This window comes from Diorhabda sublineata, chromosome 6 (genome assembly GCF_026230105.1).
Source record: "Diorhabda sublineata isolate icDioSubl1.1 chromosome 6, icDioSubl1.1, whole genome shotgun sequence".
Lineage (NCBI taxonomy): Eukaryota > Metazoa > Arthropoda > Insecta > Coleoptera > Chrysomelidae > Diorhabda > Diorhabda sublineata.
Genome location: NC_079479.1, coordinates 36,062,746 through 36,089,531, shown reverse-complemented (window position 1 = coordinate 36,089,531; position 26,786 = coordinate 36,062,746). Strand labels below are relative to the sequence as shown.

The window sequence follows — 26,786 nt, the reverse complement described above, 5'->3', positions numbered from 1 at the left end:
ATATACGAGGTACAAGAGAAAATTAGTCGACTTGCGACATTTATTAAGTTTTGTATCAAAGAATTGTTAAAAAACAACGTGAAATAATTACCAAAACACTTTTTTATAATTAAAAAAAGCTTAAAACTGATTTAGACGATTCAATTATTCATATTTTTGCCCGAAAAAACGTGGTTATAACACTAACAACTGTCCCAGACATATTACGTTCTATATTTTTCAACTACTCCCTGTATATTTGTCTACTCAACAATATTAATTAATTATAACCCTCAAAGTTAAAAGTTCCTTCACCAGACATTAACCTTTTATTAAAAGTTTGATTTTATATTGAAAAAAATACATTAATATACATTATACATTTTATCAAATTGGATTTGTTCTAAAGAAAACAATCTTATATCTTATCAAACATTCGAAATACGAAAATAAAGAATGGTATCTACAATATCCCGCGCATGCCTTAAGGCGTCTTCAAATAAAAAATTCAATTGGAGTCTAATTGATGACATCTGAGCTTCGCCATCGTTTTTAAGAGTTAAATTATAACAAGCGGGATTAACAGGCCGCCAGCCTCAGTTTCAGACTTCAAAACACAATTTGTAATTTTGATTACGAATATTTTCCCAATGATGCTGGTTCGTCTATTACGTTCTGATCAAAACAATTAGTTCTCGCAGGTAAGTAAGTTTACATTTATTTTCATTTCGATAACGAAATAAATAATATACAGAGTATTTTTGACAAGTTCTGCACAATTTAAGTTTACGAGATTTTATTATACAGTGTTGTCAGATGTCACAAATGAGTATACGTTCTTCGTATAAGAGATGGGGGAGAGTGGGACTTTTGTTATGAAACTATGAAAAATTTCGTTTATTCAAAAAAAAAAAAAAACCACAACCGAAGTTCCTCTAATAACAAAACTATTAAATTGTTGTTACTTAATCAACAATTATAATTTACATTGTTGATTCTCAACCAGGCGAAAACAATTTAAATATTAGATAACACATTTTCAAAAGTGATGTGTTCCGAGTAAGTCGTTTCGTTTTACATATTAAATTAATCAAACTTGACAGGTGCGTTCTTTATTATTGTTTTTATTTATCGTAGATCATAAATGTATCAAATATTTAGTTTCTATATCTGTGAATAAGTCAAATAGTATGACAATGTCAGATTTGACGTATCCACAACAGTGTTGCCATATCGTAAAACTTAAGTAGCTAACTTCGTACACGATAGTACATAGTTATTAACATGTTGCAATTAAGCTGATTAAAATTCGGGAATGAATTGTAGTTTTATGGGACCGGTTTTTTCTCTTGAATAAAAAAATAAATTATTGCATAATATTATAGTTATTATTTTTTTTTCGTAGATCGTTAAAAATTATGATACATTTTGACTGACTGGTATTCAAATGAAGTAAATTATCTATAAAACAAAGTCCGTATCATCGCTTTAAGTTTATTAGTTGTTTTCTCAATGCAAGTTTATATCGTTTTAAATCGTGTGATATATATATGTTGAATATTTTCAACTAGATTTTCGAAACTAAATAACTAAATAACGAAATTGTGTAATGAGGCATGTTTAAATTTGATAAAATTCTGTCATTAATATACAATTAGTTTATCGGTTAAAATAACTTGAGTACTGACCGAAAATTGGGTTTGTATTTTTCAAAAATAGTGGTTAAACGTAAGGTAAGTTTTGTTACAACTATAATATACTATATCTCATGAAATTATAAGAAAGAAAAGGTGTAATTTTCAATTATATTTTTTACTACAGTGCGTAAAGTTGTGTATTTTCGAGTGCGTAAAAGTCTACGCACTAATATCTATTGAAACATTGCTTAACCAGTAGGGTATTAAGAAAACTTTTAGTAAAGTCTTTGTAGTGTAGTGGTTAGAGTACAAGACTCGTATGTGGGGCGTTGCCGGTTCGAGTCACGCTGATTGCAATTTTTATTTTTCTTATTTTTTAATATTTGACATTTTATTGGTAGTTTAAATTCTTGCCTACCATCGGCAATATTTTTTTCTTAGATTTAGTGTATATTAGACAGAAAATCATAAACGCATTGAAGTGTCTATTAGACAAAATGGAAACTTTTAATAAAAAGAACCCAATGAAAAAAATCAAATTTCAACTTTAACGCTTTGTATCTCGAAAAGTAATAAGCACAAACAATTCAAATTTTCACTATGTATATATTGAATGTTTATCTATCGATGATGATATTTATAAAAATATACAGTAAATAATTTAAAAGATATGAACGATATAGTCAAATGCATTTTCAGTATCCAAAATAGTCCTTGGATTGTTTCATGTTTTTCCAAGCACAGTTTCTCCAAAAACTATTTTTTTTTCGTTAAATAGTGATTAAAAAACATTTGATGAATACCTTCAACAAGAATTATGTGTATTAGAAATAGATTTGTTTGGTTTTTTCTCATTTAAATATTGATTAGAAAATATTTGATTTTGATTCATTTCAAAAATCATATAGACCAAAATACCGTCCCTACAAATATAATTTTTACAAATTTACATTTAAAACGGATATGAGTATAGGGAAAAAAATCATGAATGCATTGAGGAATCCGTTAGGGGAGATATGGGAATGTAAATTGGGGGCTACTAAAAAAAATCAAATTTCAACTTTAACGCTTTGTATCTCGAAAATTAATAAACACAAACAATTCAAATTTTCACTATATATAGACTGACTGTTTATCTATCGATGGTGGTATATATAAAAATTTACATTAAATTATTTTTTAAGATATGAACGATATAGTCAAATGCATTTTCAGTATCCAAAATAGTCCTTGGATTGTTTCTTGTCTTTCCAAGCACAGTTTCTCCAAAAACATTTTTTTTTCCATAAAAAGTGATTAAAAAACATTTGATGAATACCTTCAACAAGAATTATGTGAATTAGAAATATATTTGTTTGGTTTTTTCTCATTTAAATAATGCTTAGAAAATATTTGATTTTGGTTCATTTCAAAAATCATATAGACCAAAATACCGTCCCTACAAATGTAATTTTTACAAATTTACATTTAAAACGGATATGAGTATAGGGAAAAAAATCATGAATGCATTGAGGAATCCGTTAGGGGAGATATGGGAATGTAAATTGGGGGCTACTAAAAAAAATCAAATTTCAACTTTAACGCTTTGTATCTCGAAAAGTAATAAACACAAACAATTCAAATTTTCACTATATATAGATTGACTGTTTATCTATCGATGATGGTATATATAAAAATTTACATTAAATTATTTTTTAAGATATGAACGATATAGTCAAATGCATTTTCAGTATCCAAAATAGTCTTTGGATTGTTTCTTGTTTTTCCAAGCACAGTTTCTCCAAAAACTATTTTTTTTTTCGTTAAATAGTGATTAAATAACATTTGATGAAGACCTTCAACAAAAATTATGTATATTAGAAATAGATTTGTTTGGTTTTTTCTCATTTAAATATTGATTAGAAAATATTTGATTTTGATTCATTTCAAAAATCATTTACACCAAAATACCGTCCCTACAAATCTAATTTTTACAAATTTACATTTAAAACAGATATGAGTATAGGGAAAAAAATCATGAATGCATTGAGGAATCCGTTAGGGGAGATATGGGAGTGTCAAATGGGGGCTACTAAAAAAAATCAAATTTCAACTTTAACGCTTTGTATCTCGAAAAGTAATAAGCACAAACAATTCAAATTTTCACTATGTATAGATTGAATGTTTGTCTATCGATGATGGTATATATAAAAATTTACATTAAATAATTTAAAAGATATGAACGATATAGTCAAATGCATTTTCAGTATCCAAAATAGTCCTTGGATTGTTTCTTGTCTTTCCAAGCACAGTTTCTCCAAAAACATTTTTTGTTTCGATAAAAAGTGATTAAAAAACATTTGATGAATACCTTCAACAAGAATTATGTGAATTAGAAATATATTTGTTTGGTTTTTTCTCATTTAAATAATGATTAGAAAATATTTGATTTTGATTCATTTCAAAAATCATTTACACCAAAATACCGTCCCTACAAATCTAATTTTTACAAATTTACATTTAAAAGGGATATGAGTATAAGGAAAAAAATCATGAATGCATTGAGGAATCCGTTAGGGGAGATATGGGAGTGTCAAATGGGGGCTACTAAAAAAAATCAAATTTCAACTTTAACGCTTTGTATCTCGAAAAGTAATAAGCACAAACAATTCAAATTTTCACTATATATAGATTTACTGTTTATCTATCGATGGTGGTATATATAAAAATTTACATTAAATTATTTTTTAAGATATGAACGATATAGTCAAATGCATTTTCAGTATCCAAAATAGTCTTTGGATTGTTTCTTGTTTTTCCAAGCACAGTTTCTCCAAAAACTATTTTTTTTCGTTAAATAGTGATTAAAAAACATTTGATGAATACCTTCAACAAGAATTATGTGTATTAGAAATAGATTTGTTTGGTTTTTTCTCATTTAAATATTGATTAGAAAATATTTGATTTTGATTCATTTCAAAAATCATATAGACCAAAATACCGTCCCTACAAATATAATTTTTACAAATTTACATTTAAAACGGATATGAGTATAGGGAAAAAAATCATGAATGCATTGAGGAATCCGTTAGGGGAGATATGGGAATGTAAATTGGGGGCTACTAAAAAAAATCAAATTTCAACTTTAACGCTTTGTATCTCGAAAATTAATAAACACAAACAATTCAAATTTTCACTATATATAGACTGACTGTTTATCTATCGATGGTGGTATATATAAAAATTTACATTAAATTATTTTTTAAGATATGAACGATATAGTCAAATGCATTTTCAGTATCCAAAATAGTCCTTGGATTGTTTCTTGTCTTTCCAAGCACAGTTTCTCCAAAAACATTTTTTTTTCCATAAAAAGTGATTAAAAAACATTTGATGAATACCTTCAACAAGAATTATGTGAATTAGAAATATATTTGTTTGGTTTTTTCTCATTTAAATAATGCTTAGAAAATATTTGATTTTGGTTCATTTCAAAAATCATATAGACCAAAATACCGTCCCTACAAATGTAATTTTTACAAATTTACATTTAAAACGGATATGAGTATAGGGAAAAAAATCATGAATGCATTGAGGAATCCGTTAGGGGAGATATGGGAATGTAAATTGGGGGCTACTAAAAAAAATCAAATTTCAACTTTAACGCTTTGTATCTCGAAAAGTAATAAACACAAACAATTCAAATTTTCACTATATATAGATTGACTGTTTATCTATCGATGATGGTATATATAAAAATTTACATTAAATTATTTTTTAAGATATGAACGATATAGTCAAATGCATTTTCAGTATCCAAAATAGTCTTTGGATTGTTTCTTGTTTTTCCAAGCACAGTTTCTCCAAAAACTATTTTTTTTTTCGTTAAATAGTGATTAAATAACATTTGATGAAGACCTTCAACAAAAATTATGTATATTAGAAATAGATTTGTTTGGTTTTTTCTCATTTAAATATTGATTAGAAAATATTTGATTTTGATTCATTTCAAAAATCATTTACACCAAAATACCGTCCCTACAAATCTAATTTTTACAAATTTACATTTAAAACAGATATGAGTATAGGGAAAAAAATCATGAATGCATTGAGGAATCCGTTAGGGGAGATATGGGAGTGTCAAATGGGGGCTACTAAAAAAAATCAAATTTCAACTTTAACGCTTTGTATCTCGAAAAGTAATAAGCACAAACAATTCAAATTTTCACTATGTATAGATTGAATGTTTGTCTATCGATGATGGTATATATAAAAATTTACATTAAATAATTTAAAAGATATGAACGATATAGTCAAATGCATTTTCAGTATCCAAAATAGTCCTTGGATTGTTTCTTGTCTTTCCAAGCACAGTTTCTCCAAAAACATTTTTTGTTTCGATAAAAAGTGATTAAAAAACATTTGATGAATACCTTCAACAAGAATTATGTGAATTAGAAATATATTTGTTTGGTTTTTTCTCATTTAAATAATGATTAGAAAATATTTGATTTTGATTCATTTCAAAAATCATTTACACCAAAATACCGTCCCTACAAATCTAATTTTTACAAATTTACATTTAAAAGGGATATGAGTATAAGGAAAAAAATCATGAATGCATTGAGGAATCCGTTAGGGGAGATATGGGAGTGTCAAATGGGGGCTACTAAAAAAAATCAAATTTCAACTTTAACGCTTTGTATCTCGAAAAGTAATAAGCACAAACAATTCAAATTTTCACTATATATAGATTTACTGTTTATCTATCGATGGTGGTATATATAAAAATTTACATTAAATTATTTTTTAAGATATGAACGATATAGTCAAATGCATTTTCAGTATCCAAAATAGTCTTTGGATTGTTTCTTGTTTTTCCAAGCACAGTTTCTCCAAAAACTATTTTTTTTCGTTAAATAGTGATTAAAAAACATTTGATGAATACCTTCAACAAGAATTATGTGTATTAGAAATAGTTTTGTTTGGTTTTTTCTCATTTAAATATTGATTAGAAAATATTTGATTTTGATTCATTTCAAAAATCATTTACACCAAAATACCGTCCCTACAAATGTAATTTTTACAAATTTACATTTAAAACGGATATGAGTATAGGGAAAAAAATCATGAATTAATTGAGGAATCCGTTAGGGGAGATATGGGAGTGTCAAATGGGGGCTACTAAAAAAAATCAAATTTCAACTTTAACGCTTTGTATCTCGAAAAGTAATAAGCACAAACAATTCAAATTTTCACTATATATAGATTTACTGTTTATCTATCGATGGTGGTATATATAAAAATTTACATTAAATTATTTTTTAAGATATGAACGATATAGTCAAATGCATTTTCAGTATCCAAAATAGTCTTTGGATTGTTTCTTGTTTTTCCAAGCACAGTTTCTCCAAAAACTATTTTTTTTCGTTAAATAGTGATTAAAAAACATTTGATGAATACCTTCAACAAGAATTATGTGTATTAGAAATAGTTTTGTTTGGTTTTTTCTCATTTAAATATTGATTAGAAAATATTTGATTTTGATTCATTTCAAAAATCATATAGACCAAAATACCGTCCCTACAAATCTAATTTTTACAAATTTACATTTAAAACGGATATGAGTATAAGGGAAAAAATCATGAATGCATTGATGATTCCGTTAGGGGAGATATGGGAGTGTCAAATGGGGGCTACTTAAAAAAATCAAATTTCAACTTTAACGCTTTGTATCTCGAAAAGTAATAAACACAAACAATTCAAATTTTCACTATATATAGATTGACTGTTTATCTATCGATGGTGGTATATATAAAAATTTACATTAAATTATTTTTTAAGATATGAACGATATAGTCAAATGCATTTTCAGTATCCAAAATAGTCTTTGGATTGTTTCTTGTTTTTCCAAGCACAGTTTCTCCAAAAACTATTTTTTTTTCGTTAAATAGTGATTAAAAAACATTTGATGAATACCTTCAACAAGAATTATGTGTATTAGAAATAGATTTGCTTGGTTTTTTCTCATTTAAATATTGATTAGAAAATATTTGATTTTGATTCATTTCAAAAATCATATAGACCAAAATACCGTCCCTACAAATATAATTTTTACAAATTTACATTTAAAACGGATATGAGTATAGGGAAAAAAATCATGAATGCATTGAGGAATCCGTTAGGGGAGATATGGGAATGTAAATTGGGGGCTACTAAAAAAAATCAAATTTCAACTTTAACGCTTTGTATCTCGAAAATTAATAAACACAAACAATTCAAATTTTCACTATATATAGATTGACTGTTTATCTATCGATGGTGGTATATATAAAAATTTACATTAAATTATTTTTTAAGATATGAACGATATAGTCAAATGCATTTTCAGTATCCAAAATAGTCCTTGGATTGTTTCTTGTCTTTCCAAGCACAGTTTCTCCAAAAACATTTTTTTTTCGATAAAAAGTGATTAAAAAACATTTGATGAATACCTTCAACAAGAATTATGTGAATTAGAAATATATTTGTTTGGTTTTTTCTCATTTAAATAATGATTAGAAAATATTTGATTTTGGTTCATTTCAAAAATCATATAGACCAAAATACCGTCCCTACAAATCTAATTTTTACAAATTTACATTTAAAACGGATATGAGTATAAGGGAAAAAATCATGAATGCATTGATGATTCCGTTAGGGGAGATATGGGAGTGTCAAATGGGGGCTACTTAAAAAAATCAAATTTCAACTTTAACGCTTTGTATCTCGAAAAGTAATAAACACAAACAATTCAAATTTTCACTATATATAGATTGACTGTTTATCTATCGATGGTGGTATATATAAAAATTTACATTAAATTATTTTTTAAGATATGAACGATATAGTCAAATGCATTTTCAGTATCCAAAATAGTCTTTGGATTGTTTCTTGTTTTTCCAAGCACAGTTTCTCCAAAAACTATTTTTTTTTCGTTAAATAGTGATTAAAAAACATTTGATGAATACCTTCAACAAGAATTATGTGTATTAGAAATAGATTTGCTTGGTTTTTTCTCATTTAAATATTGATTAGAAAATATTTGATTTTGATTCATTTCAAAAATCATATAGACCAAAATACCGTCCCTACAAATATAATTTTTACAAATTTACATTTAAAACGGATATGAGTATAGGGAAAAAAATCATGAATGCATTGAGGAATCCGTTAGGGGAGATATGGGAATGTAAATTGGGGGCTACTAAAAAAAATCAAATTTCAACTTTAACGCTTTGTATCTCGAAAATTAATAAACACAAACAATTCAAATTTTCACTATATATAGATTGACTGTTTATCTATCGATGGTGGTATATATAAAAATTTACATTAAATTATTTTTTAAGATATGAACGATATAGTCAAATGCATTTTCAGTATCCAAAATAGTCCTTGGATTGTTTCTTGTCTTTCCAAGCACAGTTTCTCCAAAAACATTTTTTTTCGATAAAAAGTGATTAAAAAACATTTGATGAATACCTTCAACAAGAATTATGTGAATTAGAAATATATTTGTTTGGTTTTTTCTCATTTAAATAATGATTAGAAAATATTTGATTTTGGTTCATTTCAAAAATCATATAGACCAAAATACCGTCCCTACAAATGTAATTTTTACAAATTTACATTTAAAACGGATATGAGTATAGGGAAAAAAATCATGAATGCATTGAGGAATCCGTTAGGGGAGATATGGGAGTGTCAAATGGGGGCTACTAAAAAAAATCAAATTTCAACTTTAACGCTTCGTATCTCAAAAACTATTTAGTATACAAAGATGAAATTTTCAAGATTTATAGTTTAATAGTTGCTCTACATATTGAACATATATATAAACAATTACAACCAACAGTTCAGAAGATATGAATGCATTTGTGATTGAAGCAATTTTTTCGTTTCAGATTTAACATAACCCCAAAATGAGTTTGCTAAAAACGTTCGGAGACCTGAAAGGTACCATCAAGATCAAACCCCAGCGATATATAATCGACAATTGGGTATTCAAATTGCATTACAAAGCAACCGTGATCTTTTTTTTGGTCGGGTCCATTTTAGTAACGTCAAGGCAATATATTGGAGAACACATCAGATGCATATCTGACAAAGGTGTCCCCGATCACGTGATGAATACATTTTGTTTTTTCACTACTACCTTCACTGTGGTAAGAAAATCACTAATTTTATACAGTGCGTATACATTTTAGGATAATTCGCATAAACTAAATTGATTTAATTATTTTTTAACCAGTCCTCGTATATACGGTATTACAATTTTATAATTTATTTAGTAAACAACACGTTTTATTGTAATAATAATTATTTATTTGTCATTTTATTGCAGCCTTACGTGAATATATCCAAAGATCGTTTAGAACAAATGTTTGAGGTTAGAAAATTGTTGATAAGGCATGTTTCGCATGCTAATTTCGCAGAGAAAAAAACCGTTTCGCTTCCGCACTTTTCTATCGAAAAATTCCGAGCACCGTTTAAGTAAAAACCCATCGAAATATTAGTTAAGTCGTTCAATAAGAAAAGTTCTTTATAAACACGCGTGTATTTCCACGTGTACAGTCCTATATACCGGGGTTCTTCGTAAAATAATGTTGTTACTACACCGAACAATTATTTTAGTCATTTAACCGTTTAATACGAACGTTTGGAATCGTAAACGACGCGGTGTAGACGCTGATTTAAGTTGTCGGGCGGAAATCGATCGGCGCTGGTGACGTAAGCAATGTATTAGCGCGTCGCATGTAGTAAATTGCAAAATTTATGCCACGACGATCCGGATTGATCAAAAATTTGAACCCTACATCATTACCAGCCCTAATTCATCTTATAAAACCGAATTTTTCTTATCGAACGACAGGATATTAAAATAATTAGTAGAAAAATAAAAATTCGATACTAAACCTGATATGTGCATGTGAAATTTTTGTGTTTTAACTTCCCGGATACCTTATTAATCATCGTTATCAATTAAAATGGTTTTTAGATAAAAGCCATGGATGCTAATTTATTGGATACAGGTAATTTGGCGCATCCAGGTGTTGGACCGTACGGGATCGATTCTAACGAACCAGTTATTCATCACGCTTATTATCAATGGGTACCATTCGTGTTATTTTTTCAAGGACTGATGTTTTATTTAACCCATTTGCTATGGAAAAAGTTGGAAGGCTAGTATTTTTTAAATTTAGTTTCTATTTCATCATAACTTAGTATAAAATGATCTGTATCAACGTCCTTTCCCGGGTTTTTGAAAAAAAAATTTTTATTTCGTCAATAACGTGGAAGGGGTTGAAAATTTCAATATAACGTATATGAACAAATTTGTACAACGTGATGATTTGCACAAAAAAGGTCTCTACGTATTTTTTCGAAAAATGCTTCCTCTACGAGATAATGAGCTATATACAGTGTGTCCACGTAAATTGGCGGCATAACTTTTTTATTATTGATTTTACGAAAAAAAGTTATTCTTTATAAAAAGTTCTAAATGGTCCAAAACCTAATAATCAATCATCAGATGTTAAATTTTTTCAGTTGCATACGAGGTTTGTCAAAAAATATGATTTTTGTTCCAAAGTACCTTTCTTTTTGACAATATGCATAAATAACTTAGTATAAACTAAACTGTATCAACATCCTTTCCGGGTTTTTGGAAAAAAAAATTATTTTGCACGCCAGCGGCCTTGAAAAATCCCGGAAAATTTTTATTTCGTCAATAACGTGGAAGGGGTTGAAAATTTCAATATAACGTATATGAACAAATTTGTACAACGTGATGATTTGCACAAAAAAGGTCTCTACGTATTTTTTCGAAAAATGCTTCCTCTACGAAATAATGAGGTATATACAGTGTGTCCACGTAAATTGGCGGCATAACTTTTTTATTATTAATTTTACGAAAAAAAGTTATTCTTTATAAAAAGTTCTAAATGGTCCAAAACCTAATAATCAATCATCAGATGTTAAATTTTTTCAGTTGCATACGAGGTTTGTCAAAAAATATGATTTTTGTTTCCAAAGTACCTTTCTTTTTGACAATATGCATAAATAACTTAGTATAAACTAAACTGTATCAACATCCTTTCCGGGTTTTTGGAAAAAAAAATTATTTTGCACGCCAGCGGCCTTGAAAAATCCCGGAAAATTTTTATTTCGTCAATAACGTGGAAGGAGTTGAAAATTTCAATATAACGTATATGAACAAATTTGTACAACGTGATGATTTGCACAAAAAAGGTCTCTACGTATTTTTTCGAAAAATGCTTCCTCTACGAGATAATGAGCTATATACAGTGTGTCCACGTAAATTGGCGGCATAACTTTTTTATTATTAATTTTACGAAAAAAAGTTATTCTTTATAAAAAGTTCTAAATGATCCAAAACCTAATAATCAATCATCAGATGTTAAATTTTTTCAGTCGTATACGAGGTTTGTCAAAAAATATGATTTTTGTTCCAAAGTACTTTTCTTTTTGACAATATGCATAAATAACTTAGTATAAAATAAAATGTATCAACATCCTTTACGGGTTTTTGGAAAAAAAAATTATTTTGCACGCCAGCGGCCTTGAAAAATCCCGGAAAATTTTTATTTCGTCAATAACGTGGAAGGAGTTGAAAATTTCAATATAACGTATATGAACAAATTTGTACAACGTGATGATTTGCACAAAAAAGGTCTCTACGTATTTTTTCGAAAAATGCTTCCTCTACGAGATAATGAGCTATATACAGCGTGTCCACGTAAATTGGCGGCATAACTTTTTTATTATTGATTTTACGAAAAAAAGTTATTCTTTATAAAAAGTTCTAAATGGTCCAAAACCTAATAATCAATCATCAGATGTTAAATTTTTTCAGTTGCATACGAGGTTTGTCAAAAAATATGATTTTTGTTTCCAAAGTACCTTTCTTTTTGATAATATGCATAAATAACTTAGTATAAACTAAACTGTATCAACATCCTTTCCGGGTTTTTGGAAAAAAAAATTATTTTGCACGCCAGCGGCCTTGAAAAATCCCGGAAAATTTTTATTTCGTCAATAACGTGGAAGGAGTTGAAAATTTCAATATAACGTATATGAACAAATTTGTACAACGTGATGATTTGCACAAAAAAGGTCTCTACGTATTTTTTCGAAAAATGCTTCCTCTACGAGATAATGAGCTATATACAGTGTGTCCACGTAAATTGGCGGCATAACTTTTTTATTATTAATTTTACGAAAAAAAGTTATTCCTTATAAAAAGTTCTAAATGATCCAAAACCTAAAATTCGATCATCAGATGTTAAATTTTTTCAGTCGTATACGAGGTTTGTCAAAAAATATGATTTTTGTTCCAAAGTACCTTTCTTTTTGACAATATGCATAAATAACTTAGTATAAACTGAACTGTATCAACATCCTTTCCGGGTTTTTGGAAAAAAAAAATTATTTTGCACGCCAGCGGCCTTGAAAAATCCCGGAAAATTTTTATTTCGTCAATAACGTGGAAGGGGTTGAAAATTTTAATACAATATATATAAACAAATTTGTACAACGTGATGATTTGCACAAAAAAGGTCTCCACGTATTTTTTCGAAAAATGCTTCCTTTACGAGATAATGAGGTATATACAGTGTGTCCACGTAAATTGGCGGCATAACTTTGTTATTATTAATTTTACGAAAAAAAGTTATTCTTTATAAAAAGTTCTAAATGGTCCAAAACCTAATAATCAATCATCAGATGTTAAATTTTTTCAGTCGTATACGAGGTTTGTCAAAAAATATGATTTTTGCTTCAAAATACCTTTCTTTTTGACAATATGCATAATTAATCTGGGATGCACTGGATGATAATTGTTTTTAAAAGTGTTTAATTAAATTTTTGATTAATAAATGTAATGCATTAATGTGCAAACTTAAATTTCCAACTTAATCCTAGAGAAAATGTAGAAAAAAAATATTTTTTTTAATGTAAATAAACAATTTAAAAGCTATTTCCAATTCGAAACATCTTTTCTTTATAACAATTTTCGATATTATCAAAAAGAAAGGCACTTTAAAGCAAAAATCACATTTTTTGACAAACCTCGTATACGACTGAAAAAATTCAACATCTGATGATCGAACTTTAGGTTTTGGACCATTTAGAACTTTTTGTAAAGAATCACTTTTTTTCGTAAAATTAATAATAAAAAAGTTATGTCCCGTATGCTGCCAAAACTTACGTGGACACACTGTATAATTGATAATATCATATTTTTGGTTGAAAACGAGATTTTGATCAACAAAATAAGAATGGCCTCGTTAGTAGCTAACGTTCTAAACGGATAAGGCGATGAAAAAAGAAGAAGAACTGATCTAGACGTCAGAGGTGGATCCAGGAATACAGCACAACAAAAATTTTGGTACATCCAACAGAAATTTAAAGAAAAAACGTGTTCTGGAGTTTCTTCTTTTAGATTACACAACATCTAAAACTATCGTAAATAAATACGAGTTTAGATTTACAAATTTTTATTAATTTCAGGTGGGAGATTGAGATATTTAGTTGACAGTTTGAGGTATTCGGCGTTTTCTTTACAAGAAAAAGAAATAAAAGTCGGTAGTAATAACATTCCGTCGAAATCAACGAGGTATGTCGTAGTAAACACTTTATATATTCATAAATTCATGTTTTACGTATTCGCACAATAATTATGGTGAATATTCAATTATTTTTTTATTGAACATAAATCTTTATCGTTTATTACGATCGCAACACATGAATTATTCACCAATAAAATAGATTAACATATTTATCTCCGTGTATATCAACATTTTTTTGTTTAAAATTATTTTTTCATCAGAGACTATTATTATTGAAATTTTATAGTATCACTAGAGCCGATCCTGTGCTATTATAACGCATCCCATTAGACGAAACAATCGATATACGTAATTAACAACTATTGTTGTTATTTTTCGAGAATTAGAATATCTACAAGATGAAAAGTAGAATATTCTGATTAGATAACTAGAAAATTATAAAAAAATTGTAAAGTTAGGCGTTTTTTCGAGAAAAAAAGAAAACAGTTCTGCCATAGCGACACCGGTTGTCGATCTAATTGATGAACAACGATCATATGTTTAGTATTAGGCCAATCTGTGGAGATTTAAATTGCGTTATGATGACGAAAAGGCCTCGATGTTAGTTTTGCTAATAACTTCGAAATTTATGAAAATATTGAAATATTTTTTAAATATAATTTGTGAAAAATTGCAATATCTACAAAATGAGAGATAGAACGTTTTCGTTAGATAACTAGGACTAGGAAAAATTAGAAATAACTTTGAAATAGGCGTTTTTTCGAAAAATAAGACAGTTTTGCCATAACGACACTAGTTTTCGATCTAATTCATGAACAACGATCATATGTTTAGTATTAGGCCAATCTGTGGGGATTTAGAATTCCGTTATGATGACGAAAAGGCTTTGATGTTAGTTATTATTACTAATATATGATGGTTCTTCAACAATTAGATAAAAAATCGGTGTTATTAATGCAAGTTAAATAAAATTCGCGCGAAAATCGCTTTATTTTACGGTTTTTCCTGTTTTTCTCAGAAGCTAACCCTCAGTTTCGACGTTATTAACAAAAAAATATCAAAAAACCACTATTAAAGCCTTTTTGTCATGATAACACAATTTTAAATACCTACAGATTGGCCTAATACTACACATATGATCGTTATTCACCAATTAAATCGAATCCCGGCGTTGTTATGGCAACGTAATTGAAAACCGCGCGAAAATCGCTGTATTTTTTGGTTTTACCCCATTTTCTCAGGAACTAATCATCCGATTGCGATGTTTGATATCTCATTTTGTACATCTTTTTATCTTCTACAAATTTTATATAAATAACAATTCAATATTTCCGTTAGTTTCGACGTTATTAATAAAAAAAGATGAAAAAACCACCATTAAATCGTTTTTGTCTTCATTGTACAATCCTATATGGGTACAGATTGGCCTAAGACTCAACGTGGAATCGTTGTTCACCAATTAAATCGAATCCCGGCGTTGTTATGGCAACGTAATTGAAAACCGCGCGAAAATCGCTCTATTTTTTGGTTTTACCCCATTTTCTCAGGAACTAATCATCCGATTGCGATGTTTGATATCTCATTTTGTACATCTTTTTATCTCCTACAATTTATATATGAGAAACAATCCAAGATTTCCGTTAGTTTCAACGTTATTAATAAAAAAAGATGAAAAAACCACCATTAAATCGTTTTTGTCTTCATTGTACAATCCTATATGGGTACAGATTGACCTTGAACTCAACGTGGAGTCGATGTTGACCAATTAAATCGAATCCCGGCGTTGTTATGGCAACGTAATTGAAAACCGCGCGAAAATCGCTCTATTTTTTGGTTTTATCCCATTTTCTCAGGAACTAATCATCCGATTGCGATGTTTGATATCTCATTTTGTACATATTTTTATCTTCTACAAATTTTATATAAGAAACAATTCAATATTTCCATTAGTTTCGACGTTATTAATAAAAAAAGATGAAAAAACCACCATTAAATCGTTTTTGTCTTCATTGTACAATCCTATATGGGTACAGATTGACCTTGAACTCAACGTGGAGTCGATGTTGACCAATTAAATCGAATCCCGGCGTTGTTATGGCAACGTAATTGAAAACCGCGCGAAAATCGCTCTATTTTTTGGTTTTACCCCATTTTCTCAGGAACTAATCATCCGATTGCGATGTTTGATATCTCATTTTGTACATCTTTTTATCTTCTACAAATTTTATATAAATAACAATTCAATATTTCCGTTAGTTTCGACGTTATTAATAAAAAAAGATGAAAAAACCACCATTAAATCGTTTTTGTCTTCATTGTACAATCCTATATGGGTACAGATTGGCCTAAGACTCAACGTGGAATCGTTGTTCACCAATTAAATCGAATCCCGGCGTTGTTATGGCAACGTAATTGAAAACCGCGCGAAAATCGCTCTATTTTTTGGTTTTACCCCATTTTCTCAGGAACTAATCATCCGATTGCGATGTTTGATATCTCATTTTGTACATCTTTTTATCTCCTACAATTTATATATGAGAAACAATCCAAGATTTCCGTTAGTTTCAACGTTATTAATAAAAAAAGATGAAAAAACCACCATTAAATCGTTTTTGTCTTCATTGTACAATCCTATATGGGTACAGATTGACCTTGAACTCAACGTGGAGTCGATGTTGACCAATTAAATCGAATCCCGGCGTTGTTATGGCAACGTAATTGAAAACCGCGCGAAAATCGCTCTATTTTTTGGTTTTATCCCATTTTCTCAGGAACTAATCATCCGATTGCGATGTTTGATATCTCATTTTGTACATATTTTTATCTTCTACAAATTTTATATAAGAAACAATTCAATATTTCCATTAGTTTCGACGTTATTAATAAAAAAAGATGAAAAAACCACCATTAAATCGTTTTTGTCTTCATTGTACAATCCTATATGGGTACAGATTGACCTTGAACTCAACGTGGAGTCGATGTTGACCAATTAAATCGAATCCCGGCGTTGTTATGGCAACGTAATTGAAAACCGCGCGAAAATCGCTCTATTTTTTGGTTTTACCCCATTTTCTCAGGAACTAATCATCCGATTGCGATGTTTGATATCTCATTTTGTACATCTTTTTATCTTCTACAATTTATTTATGAGAAACAATCCAATATTTCCGTTAGTTTCGACGTTATTAATAAAAAAAGATGAAGAAACCACCATTAAATCGTTTTTGTCTTCATTGTACAATCCTATATGGGTACAGATTGGCCTAAGACTCAACGTGGAATCGGTGTTGACCAATTAAATCGTATCCCGGCGTTGTTATGGCAACGAAATTGAAAACCGCGCGAAAATCGCTCTATTTTTTGGTTTTACCCCATTTTCTCAGGAACTAATCATCCGATTGCGATGTTTGATATCTCATTTTGTACATCTTTTTATCTTCTACAATTTATTTATGAGAAACAATCCAATATTTCCGTTAGTTTCAACGTTATTAATAAAAAAAGATGAAGAAACCACCATTAAATCGTTTTTGTCTTCATTGTACAATCCTATATGGGTACAGATTGGCCTAAGACTCAACGTGGAGTCGATTTTGACCAATTAAATCGTATCCCGGCGTTGTTATGGCAACGAAATTGAAAACCGCGCGAAAATCGCTCTATTTTTTGGTTTTACCCCATTTTCTCAGGAACTAATCATCCGATTGCGATGTTTGATATCTCATTTTATACATCTTTTTATCTTCTACAAATTTTATATAAATAACAATTCAATATTTCCGTTAGTTTCGACGTTATTAATAAAAAAGATGAAAAAACCACCATTAAATCGTTTTCGCCATCATTATACAATCCTATATGGGTACAGATTGGCCTAAAACTCAACGTGGAGTCGATGTTGACCAATTAAATCGAATCCCGGCGTTGTTATGGCAACGTAATTGAAAACCGCGCGAAAACCGCTGTATTTTTTGGTTTTATTCCATTTTCTCAGGAACTAATCATCCGATTGCGATGTTTGATATCTCATTTTGTACATCTTTTTATCTTCTACAAATTTTATACAAATAACAATTCAATATTTCCGTTAGTTTCGACGTTATTAATAAAAAAAGAAGAAAAAACTACCATTAAATCGTTTTTGTCTTCATTGTACAATCCTATATGGGTACAGATTGGCCTAAAACTCAACGTGGAGTCGATGTTGACCAATTAAATCGAATCCCGGCGTTGTTATGGCAACGTAATTGAAAACCGCGCGAAAACCGCTGTATTTTTTGGTTTTATTCCATTTTCTCAGGAACTAATCATCCGATTGCGATGTTTGATATCTCATTTTGTACATCTTTTTATCTTCTACAAATTTTATACAAATAACAATTCAATATTTCCGTTAGTTTCGACGTTATTAATAAAAAAAGAAGAAAAAACTACCATTAAATCGTTTTTGTCTTCATTGTACAATCCTATATGGGTACAGATTGGCCTAAAACTCAACGTGGAGTCGATGTTGACCAATTAAATCGAATCCCGGCGTTGTTATGGCAACGTAATTGAAAACCGCGCGAAAACCGCTGTATTTTTTGGTTTTATTCCATTTTCTCAGGAACTAATCATCCGATTGCGATGTTTGATATCTCATTTTGTACATCTTTTTATCTTCTACAAATTTTATATAAATAACAATTCAATATTTCCGTTAGTTTCGACGTTATTAATAAAAAAAGATGAAAAAACTACCACTAAATCGTTTTCGTCATCATTATACAATCCTATATGGGTACAGATTGGCCTAAAACTCAACGTGGAATCGGTGTTGACCAATTAAATCGTATCCCGGCGTTGTTATGGCAACGAAATTGAAAACCGCGCGAAAATCGCTCTATTTTTTGGTTTTACCCCATTTTCTCAGGAACTAATCATCCGATTGCGATGTTTGATATCTCATTTTGTACATCTTTTTATCTCCTACAATTTATATATGAGAAACAATCCAAGATTTCCGTTAGTTTCAACGTTATTAATAAAAAAAGATGAAAAAACCACCATTAAATCGTTTTTGTCTTCATTGTACAATTCTATATGGGTACAGATTGACCTTGAACTCAACGTGGAGTCGATGTTGACCAATTAAATCGAATCCCGGCGTTGTTATGGCAACGTAATTGAAAACCGCGCGAAAATCGCTCTATTTTTTGGTTTTATCCCATTTTCTCAGGAACTAATAATCCGATTGCGATGTTTGATATCTCATTTTGTACATATTTTTATCTTCTACAAATTTTATATAAGAAACAATTCAATATTTCCATTAGTTTCGACGTTATTAATAAAAAAAGATGAAAAAACTACCACTAAATCGTTTTCGTCATCATTATACAATCCAATATGGGTACAGATTGGCCTAAAACTCAACGTGGAATCGGTGTTGACCAATTAAATCGTATCCCGGCGTTGTTATGGCAACGAAATTGAAAACCGCGCGAAAATCGCTCTATTTTTTGGTTTTACCCCATTTTCTCAGGAACTAATCATCCGATTGCGATGTTTGATATCTCATTTTGTACATCTTTTTATCTCCTACAATTTATATATGAGAAACAAACCAAGATTTCCGTTAGTTTCAACGTTATTAATAAAAAAAGATGAAAAAACCACCATTAAATCGTTTTTGTCTTCATTGTACAATTCTATATGGGTACAGATTGACCTTGAACTCAACGTGGAGTCGATGTTGACCAATTAAATCGAATCCCGGCGTTGTTATGGCAACGTAATTGAAAACCGCGCGAAAATCGCTCTATTTTTTGGTTTTATCCCATTTTCTCAGGAACTAATCATCCGATTGCGATGTTTGATATCTCATTTTGTACATATTTTTATCTTCTACAAATTTTATATAAGAAACAATTCAATATTTTCATTAGTTTCGACGTTATTAATAAAAAAAGATGAAAAAACTACCATTAAATCGTTTTCGTCATCATTATACAATCCTATATGGGTACAGATTGGCCTAAAACTCAACGTGGAATCGGTGTTGACCAATTAAATCGTATCCCGGCGTTGTTATGGCAACGAAATTGAAAACCGCGCGAAAATCGCTCTATTTTTTGGTTTTACCCCATTTTCTCAGGAACTAATCATCCGATTGCGATGTTTGATATCTCATTTTGTACATCTTTTTATCTCCTACAATTTATATATGAGAAACAATCCAAGATTTCCGTTAGTTTCAACGTTATTAATAAAAAAAGATGAAAAAACCACCATTAAATCGTTTTTGTCTTCATTGTACAATCCTATATGGGTACAGATTGACCTTGAACTCAACGTGGAGTCGATGTTGACCAATTAAATCGAATCCCGGCGTTGTTATGGCAACGTAATTGAAAACCGCGCGAAAATCGCTCTATTTTTTGGTTTTATCCCATTTTCTCAGGAACTAATCATCCGATTGCGATGTTTGATATCTCATTTTGTACATATTTTTATCTTCTACAAATTTTATATAAGAAACAATTCAATATTTCCATTAGTTTCGACGTTATTAATAAAAAAAGATGAAAAAACCACCATTAAATCGTTTTTGTCTTCATTGTACAATCCTATATGGGTACAGATTGACCTTGAACTCAACGTGGAGTCGATGTTGACCAATTAAATCGAATCCCGGCGTTGTTATGGCAACGTAATTGAAAACCGCGCGAAAATCGCTCTATTTTTTGGTTTTACCCCATTTTCTCAGGAACTAATCATCCGATTGCGATGTTTGATATCTCATTTTGTACATCTTTTTATCTTCTACAATTTATTTATGAGAAACAATCCAATATTTCCGTTAGTTTCGACGTTATTAATAAAAAAAGATGAAGAAACCACCATTAAATCGTTTTTGTCTTCATTGTACAATCCTATATGGGTACAGATTGGCCTAAGACTCAACGTGGAATCGGTGTTGACCAATTAAATCGTATCCCGGCGTTGTTATGGCAACGAAATTGAAAACCGCGCGAAAATCGCTCTATTTTTTGGTTTTACCCCATTTTCTCAGGAACTAATCATCCGATTGCGATGTTTGATATCTCATTTTGTACATCTTTTTATCTTCTACAATTTATTTATGAGAAACAATCCAATATTTCCGTTAGTTTCAACGTTATTAATAAAAAAAGATGAAGAAACCACCATTAAATCGTTTTTGTCTTCATTGTACAATCCTATATGGGTACAGATTGGCCTAAGACTCAACGTGGAGTCGATTTTGACCAATTAAATCGTATCCCGGCGTTGTTATGGCAACGAAATTGAAAACCGCGCGAAAATCGCTCTATTTTTTGGTTTTACCCCATTTTCTCAGGAACTAATCATCCGATTGCGATGTTTGATATCTCATTTTATACATCTTTTTATCTTCTACAAATTTTATATAAATAACAATTCAATATTTCCGTTAGTTTCGACGTTATTAATAAAAAAGATGAAAAAACCACCATTAAATCGTTTTCGCCATCATTATACAATCCTATATGGGTACAGATTGGCCTAAAACTCAACGTGGAGTCGATGTTGACCAATTAAATCGAATCCCGGCGTTGTTATGGCAACGTAATTGAAAACCGCGCGAAAACCGCTGTATTTTTTGGTTTTATTCCATTTTCTCAGGAACTAATCATCCGATTGCGATGTTTGATATCTCATTTTGTACATCTTTTTATCTTCTACAAATTTTATACAAATAACAATTCAATATTTCCGTTAGTTTCGACGTTATTAATAAAAAAAGAAGAAAAAACTACCATTAAATCGTTTTTGTCTTCATTGTACAATCCTATATGGGTACAGATTGGCCTAAAACTCAACGTGGAGTCGATGTTGACCAATTAAATCGAATCCCGGCGTTGTTATGGCAACGTAATTGAAAACCGCGCGAAAACCGCTGTATTTTTTGGTTTTATTCCATTTTCTCAGGAACTAATCATCCGATTGCGATGTTTGATATCTCATTTTGTACATCTTTTTATCTTCTACAAATTTTATACAAATAACAATTCAATATTTCCGTTAGTTTCGACGTTATTAATAAAAAAAGAAGAAAAAACTACCATTAAATCGTTTTCGTCATCATTATACAATCCTATATGGGTACAGATTGACCTTGAACTTAACATATGATCGTTGTTCATCAACGAAGTGATTTATAGTGATAAGATATCAATGAAATATTTTGTAGGGAACAAAAAATAAACCAGGTACGACAATTATTTATCGATGGTATGTATATCAACAAATATTGGGCAGTAAAATTGATGATATGCGAAATTCTCAATTTACTCCACGTCGTTTTACAATTTTACATAACGGACAAATTTTTGGGCGGCAGATTTAATAATTTGGGATCAACTGTATGGGCGCAAGGTTTGGATTCCAGCGTAGACGTACTCGACGAAGTATTTCCCAAGGTGATAAATCAAATGTAACGCCCCACCCCGTATTATAATATTTTTATTTTTGCTTTAGATAACAAAATGCACTTTCCACAAGTACGGTCCTTCTGGCTCCATCCAATACCACGATGCCATGTGCGTTATGGCGCTCAACATTATAAACGATAAAATTTATACCGGCCTTTGGTTCTGGTTCATTTTTCTTTTCGTTTGTTCGATTTTAGGGCTCATTTGGAGGGTGATAACAATCATTTTCCATTCTAGAAGCACGGGGTTCAATAGATTAGTTTTTTCTAATTCCTGTCCTGGTAAACAGAATCCTTGGAACGCGTTGAACGTTTCTTATTATTATAGTTACACCGATTGGTTGTTTCTTGTTTATTTAGCCAAAAATATCGATTCGTTGGTGTTTAAAGAGATACTATTGGGTATAGCCGAGGATTTAGAGCAAAAAAAATCGATGAAACAACCTTTATTACAAGCCGAAGAGTTAGATAAATATACTTGATTCAATCGTTATAAAATAATGTTTATATATTCGAAATTATTCAAAAAAATATATTAAACAGCACTGTGATTACATTAGTAAAATATATTTATTGAAATTGTTTCCAGGACTAAAAGTATTTATCTATTAGTAACGTTAGATCGAATTAACTTTATTTGGCTACCCTGTATATATTAAAACCGACTGAGATCAATGAATTAGTAAATTTTTATTGTAATTTACTAACATAGTGTTTGAATAAATATTTATCTACTTCTTAAACGTATTTTCTTTATAATTTGTTACTCCATTTTACCCCTAAAATGGAATAAATGAAAAATAGAGTTTAAAACAAAAATGTTATAAATTGGCATGAATATCTATCTAAAATGGTGGCGTGTTGAACGTGGACGCTCATACAACGTTGCCAACTACACTTTTTTTACGTAGATCTTTGTACGTTTTTTTTTTCAATTCACTTAAATTTGCAAAAAAACTTACTCGTTGTATAAAAGAATCCATATCGTTATTTTATTTAAACAAAGGGACATAATTATTGCAAAATTTATTAATATCAAAAATAGGCTTTGTAATGTAAAACAAGACTTTTCTTATTTTGCAATTTTTATTATTTTACGTAATTTTCTCATCTGCTTTATTCAAAATTCGAGTTGGCAACATCGCAATCGTAGTCGGTACGGAGATCGTCGATCTGTCGGTCATCAGCGAACATCGACCCTCAACATAAAATGCAAGAAGTAGGTTTTAAAGACGATGTTGCCATATATATTATAGTAAATTTTGATAAAAACATTTATTTAATAAATTAATCATATTACTACAAAGATACGATAGGAATAAACTGATTTTCTTTGGAAATTTTTTTATCACTACTTTAGACATCTAAATACGTAATTATTATACCAGGTGTTTTAAAATCGTATTATTTTATTCGTGAAAAACAAATCTTGTCTCAAGGCCAATATTAAAAAAACTGTTTAAAAAAGCAAAACGACATTCTTGTTTAAGCATATTTTGAAATTAACGAAAGTTATTTCATTTAAAATTCTATAACTCGAAAACTAATAATTTGACAGCTGTCAAATGTATACACTGTTGTTTTGAAGGTTAGGGCTAATTGAAAATCATATGAATTCAATATTAATAGCATTTTCTAATGATATTTTTATCGATTAGACATTTCGCATACTTTCTCTCGATCGGTATTTTCCATCAATTACAAATAAACGTCTTCACATTAACTTTCAGAAAGACTATAAGCAGATGTTGATTACTACTAATATGGTAGCCAAGTTTCTATAACGATTACGGAAAGTAGGTTCTATATACAAACAATGACAGCTTGTCCATTAATTCCTTTAAATGGGAAAAGTAATGTAACCAGTTGGATTTATGTCAATTACGTCTCGATGTATATTTCTTTATCTAAACAGAAGTATCAATAAGAATAGTTCTCGATTACAAAATAGAATCATAATAAATGGACGTATGACCTCGTTCAAACTGGTTGAATCAATTTTTGTCGAAGAAGAATCGACATAACCTCCGAATCGAACTAGTAATATAACCTAAAAACGTGAAAACATTCACATAATAATGAAATAAAACAAAAATATTTTTTTTATAAAAAGAAATATAGTTTTGATATAATAAAATAAATATTCGAGAAGTAGATTCTTTAATAATATTACTTAAAATGTATTAAAACTTTAAGGGGCGTTTACACGAGTCAAATTAATTCATATAAATCCATTCCGGATTGACGTCACAACCAACCGCCATATTGTCTTGAAACACAAAAGTTGTGGCATTTATATTAAAGTGATTACGATTAGTGGTATTTTATTTTAATTTTTTTGGTCATTTGATTGGAAAAAAAATCTCGACAATCAATTCTTTATACACAAATGTAATAAAATTCAACATAACAATAAGAAGAAAGGGCTTCATTCTAACTCAAATTCTTTTCTTCTTTTGTTTTCTCTTATGGTCAAATTCAACAAAAAAACTTTACTTAACTTTAATTTTGCAAAAGTACGAAGACAAGTTTTCAATTTTCAAATATTAATAAACGTTTTTCTTTATTATTTAATTTCTCTCAAAAATCTATACGCATGACTTGCCTTTCGTGAAAGCTCGGAACCATTCGACTCCGAAGCATGGATTAATTATTAAGATAGAGATAACGAATTGCAAAGAATTAGCGATTTTTGATTATAATTATTCTAAAAATACAATTGAAAGTATGTTATTCGTATTTATTGGATTTGATCTTGAATAGTGTGAACACTCCTTTACTATACTCTATTTACCATCGAAATACAAGAGACCCGCGCGTTAAAATCCTAGCCTCGCTCCGAGGTCACCACAGCACACAATGTGTGTTCCACTATAGAAATCAGTTTTGATTTACTTTGACGCTTTCATATTCGACCGACCACCTGTTATATTTACTAACGAAAATTATTTTTTAATTTAAATTTTCGAATTAAATCGCATTATAATGATTATTTAATCTATAAATAAGTAATTTTTATATTAGAAATTAAATTACTACAGTCATAAAAATATGTAACTAGACGCGGCCATCTGTCTACAAAATGTTTTCTGGGGAGGTAAATATCAGCATCCAACGGACCACGACGAATGTAAACAGAAATAAAAGGGCTTTAGATGAAAATTTAATCGAGCAACTATGAAAGAACCCTTGAAATAGAAACTTGCATCTGTTTTTGTCAACAAACGCCAGAAAAGGAGCATTGGATGTTTTTATGTATCTATAAAACACAAATATAGTTTATTGAAATAATATTTGAATATTTATGACGAAAAAAAAAAAAAAACACCTGAAATCACAGTTACTCGTAGCAACCATTTTCTATTTTTGGGTATTTTACGATACTTTTTTTTTTCGAAATTTCGAACGGAAGAGACGACATAAAGTATTTCTATTTACTTTACAAACAGAATACTTTCTCGGAAATGTCTATAAAAGTAGATAATTCCAAAACATTTGTTTGGTCTGTACCTTTTATACCTAGGAGATTAAAATAGTTCTTGGAATATTAATTTACGAGACCTGTCAAAATTCTTGAACGTTATAAATAATTGTGGGTACACAATAGTGAAATGACTTCGTGGTAAATCTCAAGTACCTGATAATTTTCCATATTTACTTCGTTCTTTTCTGATCAAACTATTTTGTCGACTTTAAATAATTGTAATTACATTTTATATACGTAGATGTCAATTGTCAACCCATAGAGTCTTCTTTTGGCGGTTTTTAATCTCGGGCATCTTTTTTATGTCTACGTGGTCTCAATTAATAAGAAAAAAGAAGAAATATCTCTCTTTTTTGTCTATGTACAATTAAAATTCGTATTTTCTCTATGTACTATACGAAAATAGAAATAAAAAACCCGTCAGTGTCATCTAAATTAATTTCCAACCTGATCTCTTCTTCTTTTTATGAATATACAATTTTTATCAATGAAATAGAGATACTAGATCGCGAAGGTCATAATATTATCACTTCCAAATTCACCCTTTTTTACTAAAAGGGCGTTACCTTCAAAATTATACTACCATTTTGGTATGAAATTAC

At 29.6% G+C, this 26,786-nt stretch overlaps 1 protein-coding gene across 6 annotated transcripts; it reads left to right on the top strand.

Moving 5' to 3' along the window:
• Positions 1 to 476: 476 nt before the first annotated feature.
• LOC130446143 (innexin inx7) lies at positions 477 to 26,525 on the top strand. 6 transcript variants are annotated; one of them, XM_056782239.1, is made up of 7 exons: positions 490 to 680; positions 9,542 to 9,802; positions 9,982 to 10,026; positions 10,636 to 10,819; positions 14,169 to 14,274; positions 22,461 to 22,689; positions 22,748 to 26,525. In XM_056782239.1, the coding sequence occupies exons 2-7, from the start codon at positions 9,560 to 9,562 to the stop codon at positions 23,180 to 23,182; spliced, it is 1,242 nt and encodes a 413-aa protein (XP_056638217.1). In that variant the 5' UTR covers positions 490 to 680; positions 9,542 to 9,559; the 3' UTR covers positions 23,183 to 26,525. The 6 variants fall into 6 exon arrangements, with proteins under 6 accessions (XP_056638220.1, XP_056638217.1, XP_056638222.1 ...); XM_056782241.1 differs by lacking the exon at positions 490 to 680 and adding an exon at positions 1,015 to 1,082; XM_056782240.1 differs by lacking the exon at positions 490 to 680 and adding an exon at positions 1,218 to 1,712.
• Positions 26,526 to 26,786: the final 261 nt, after the last annotated feature.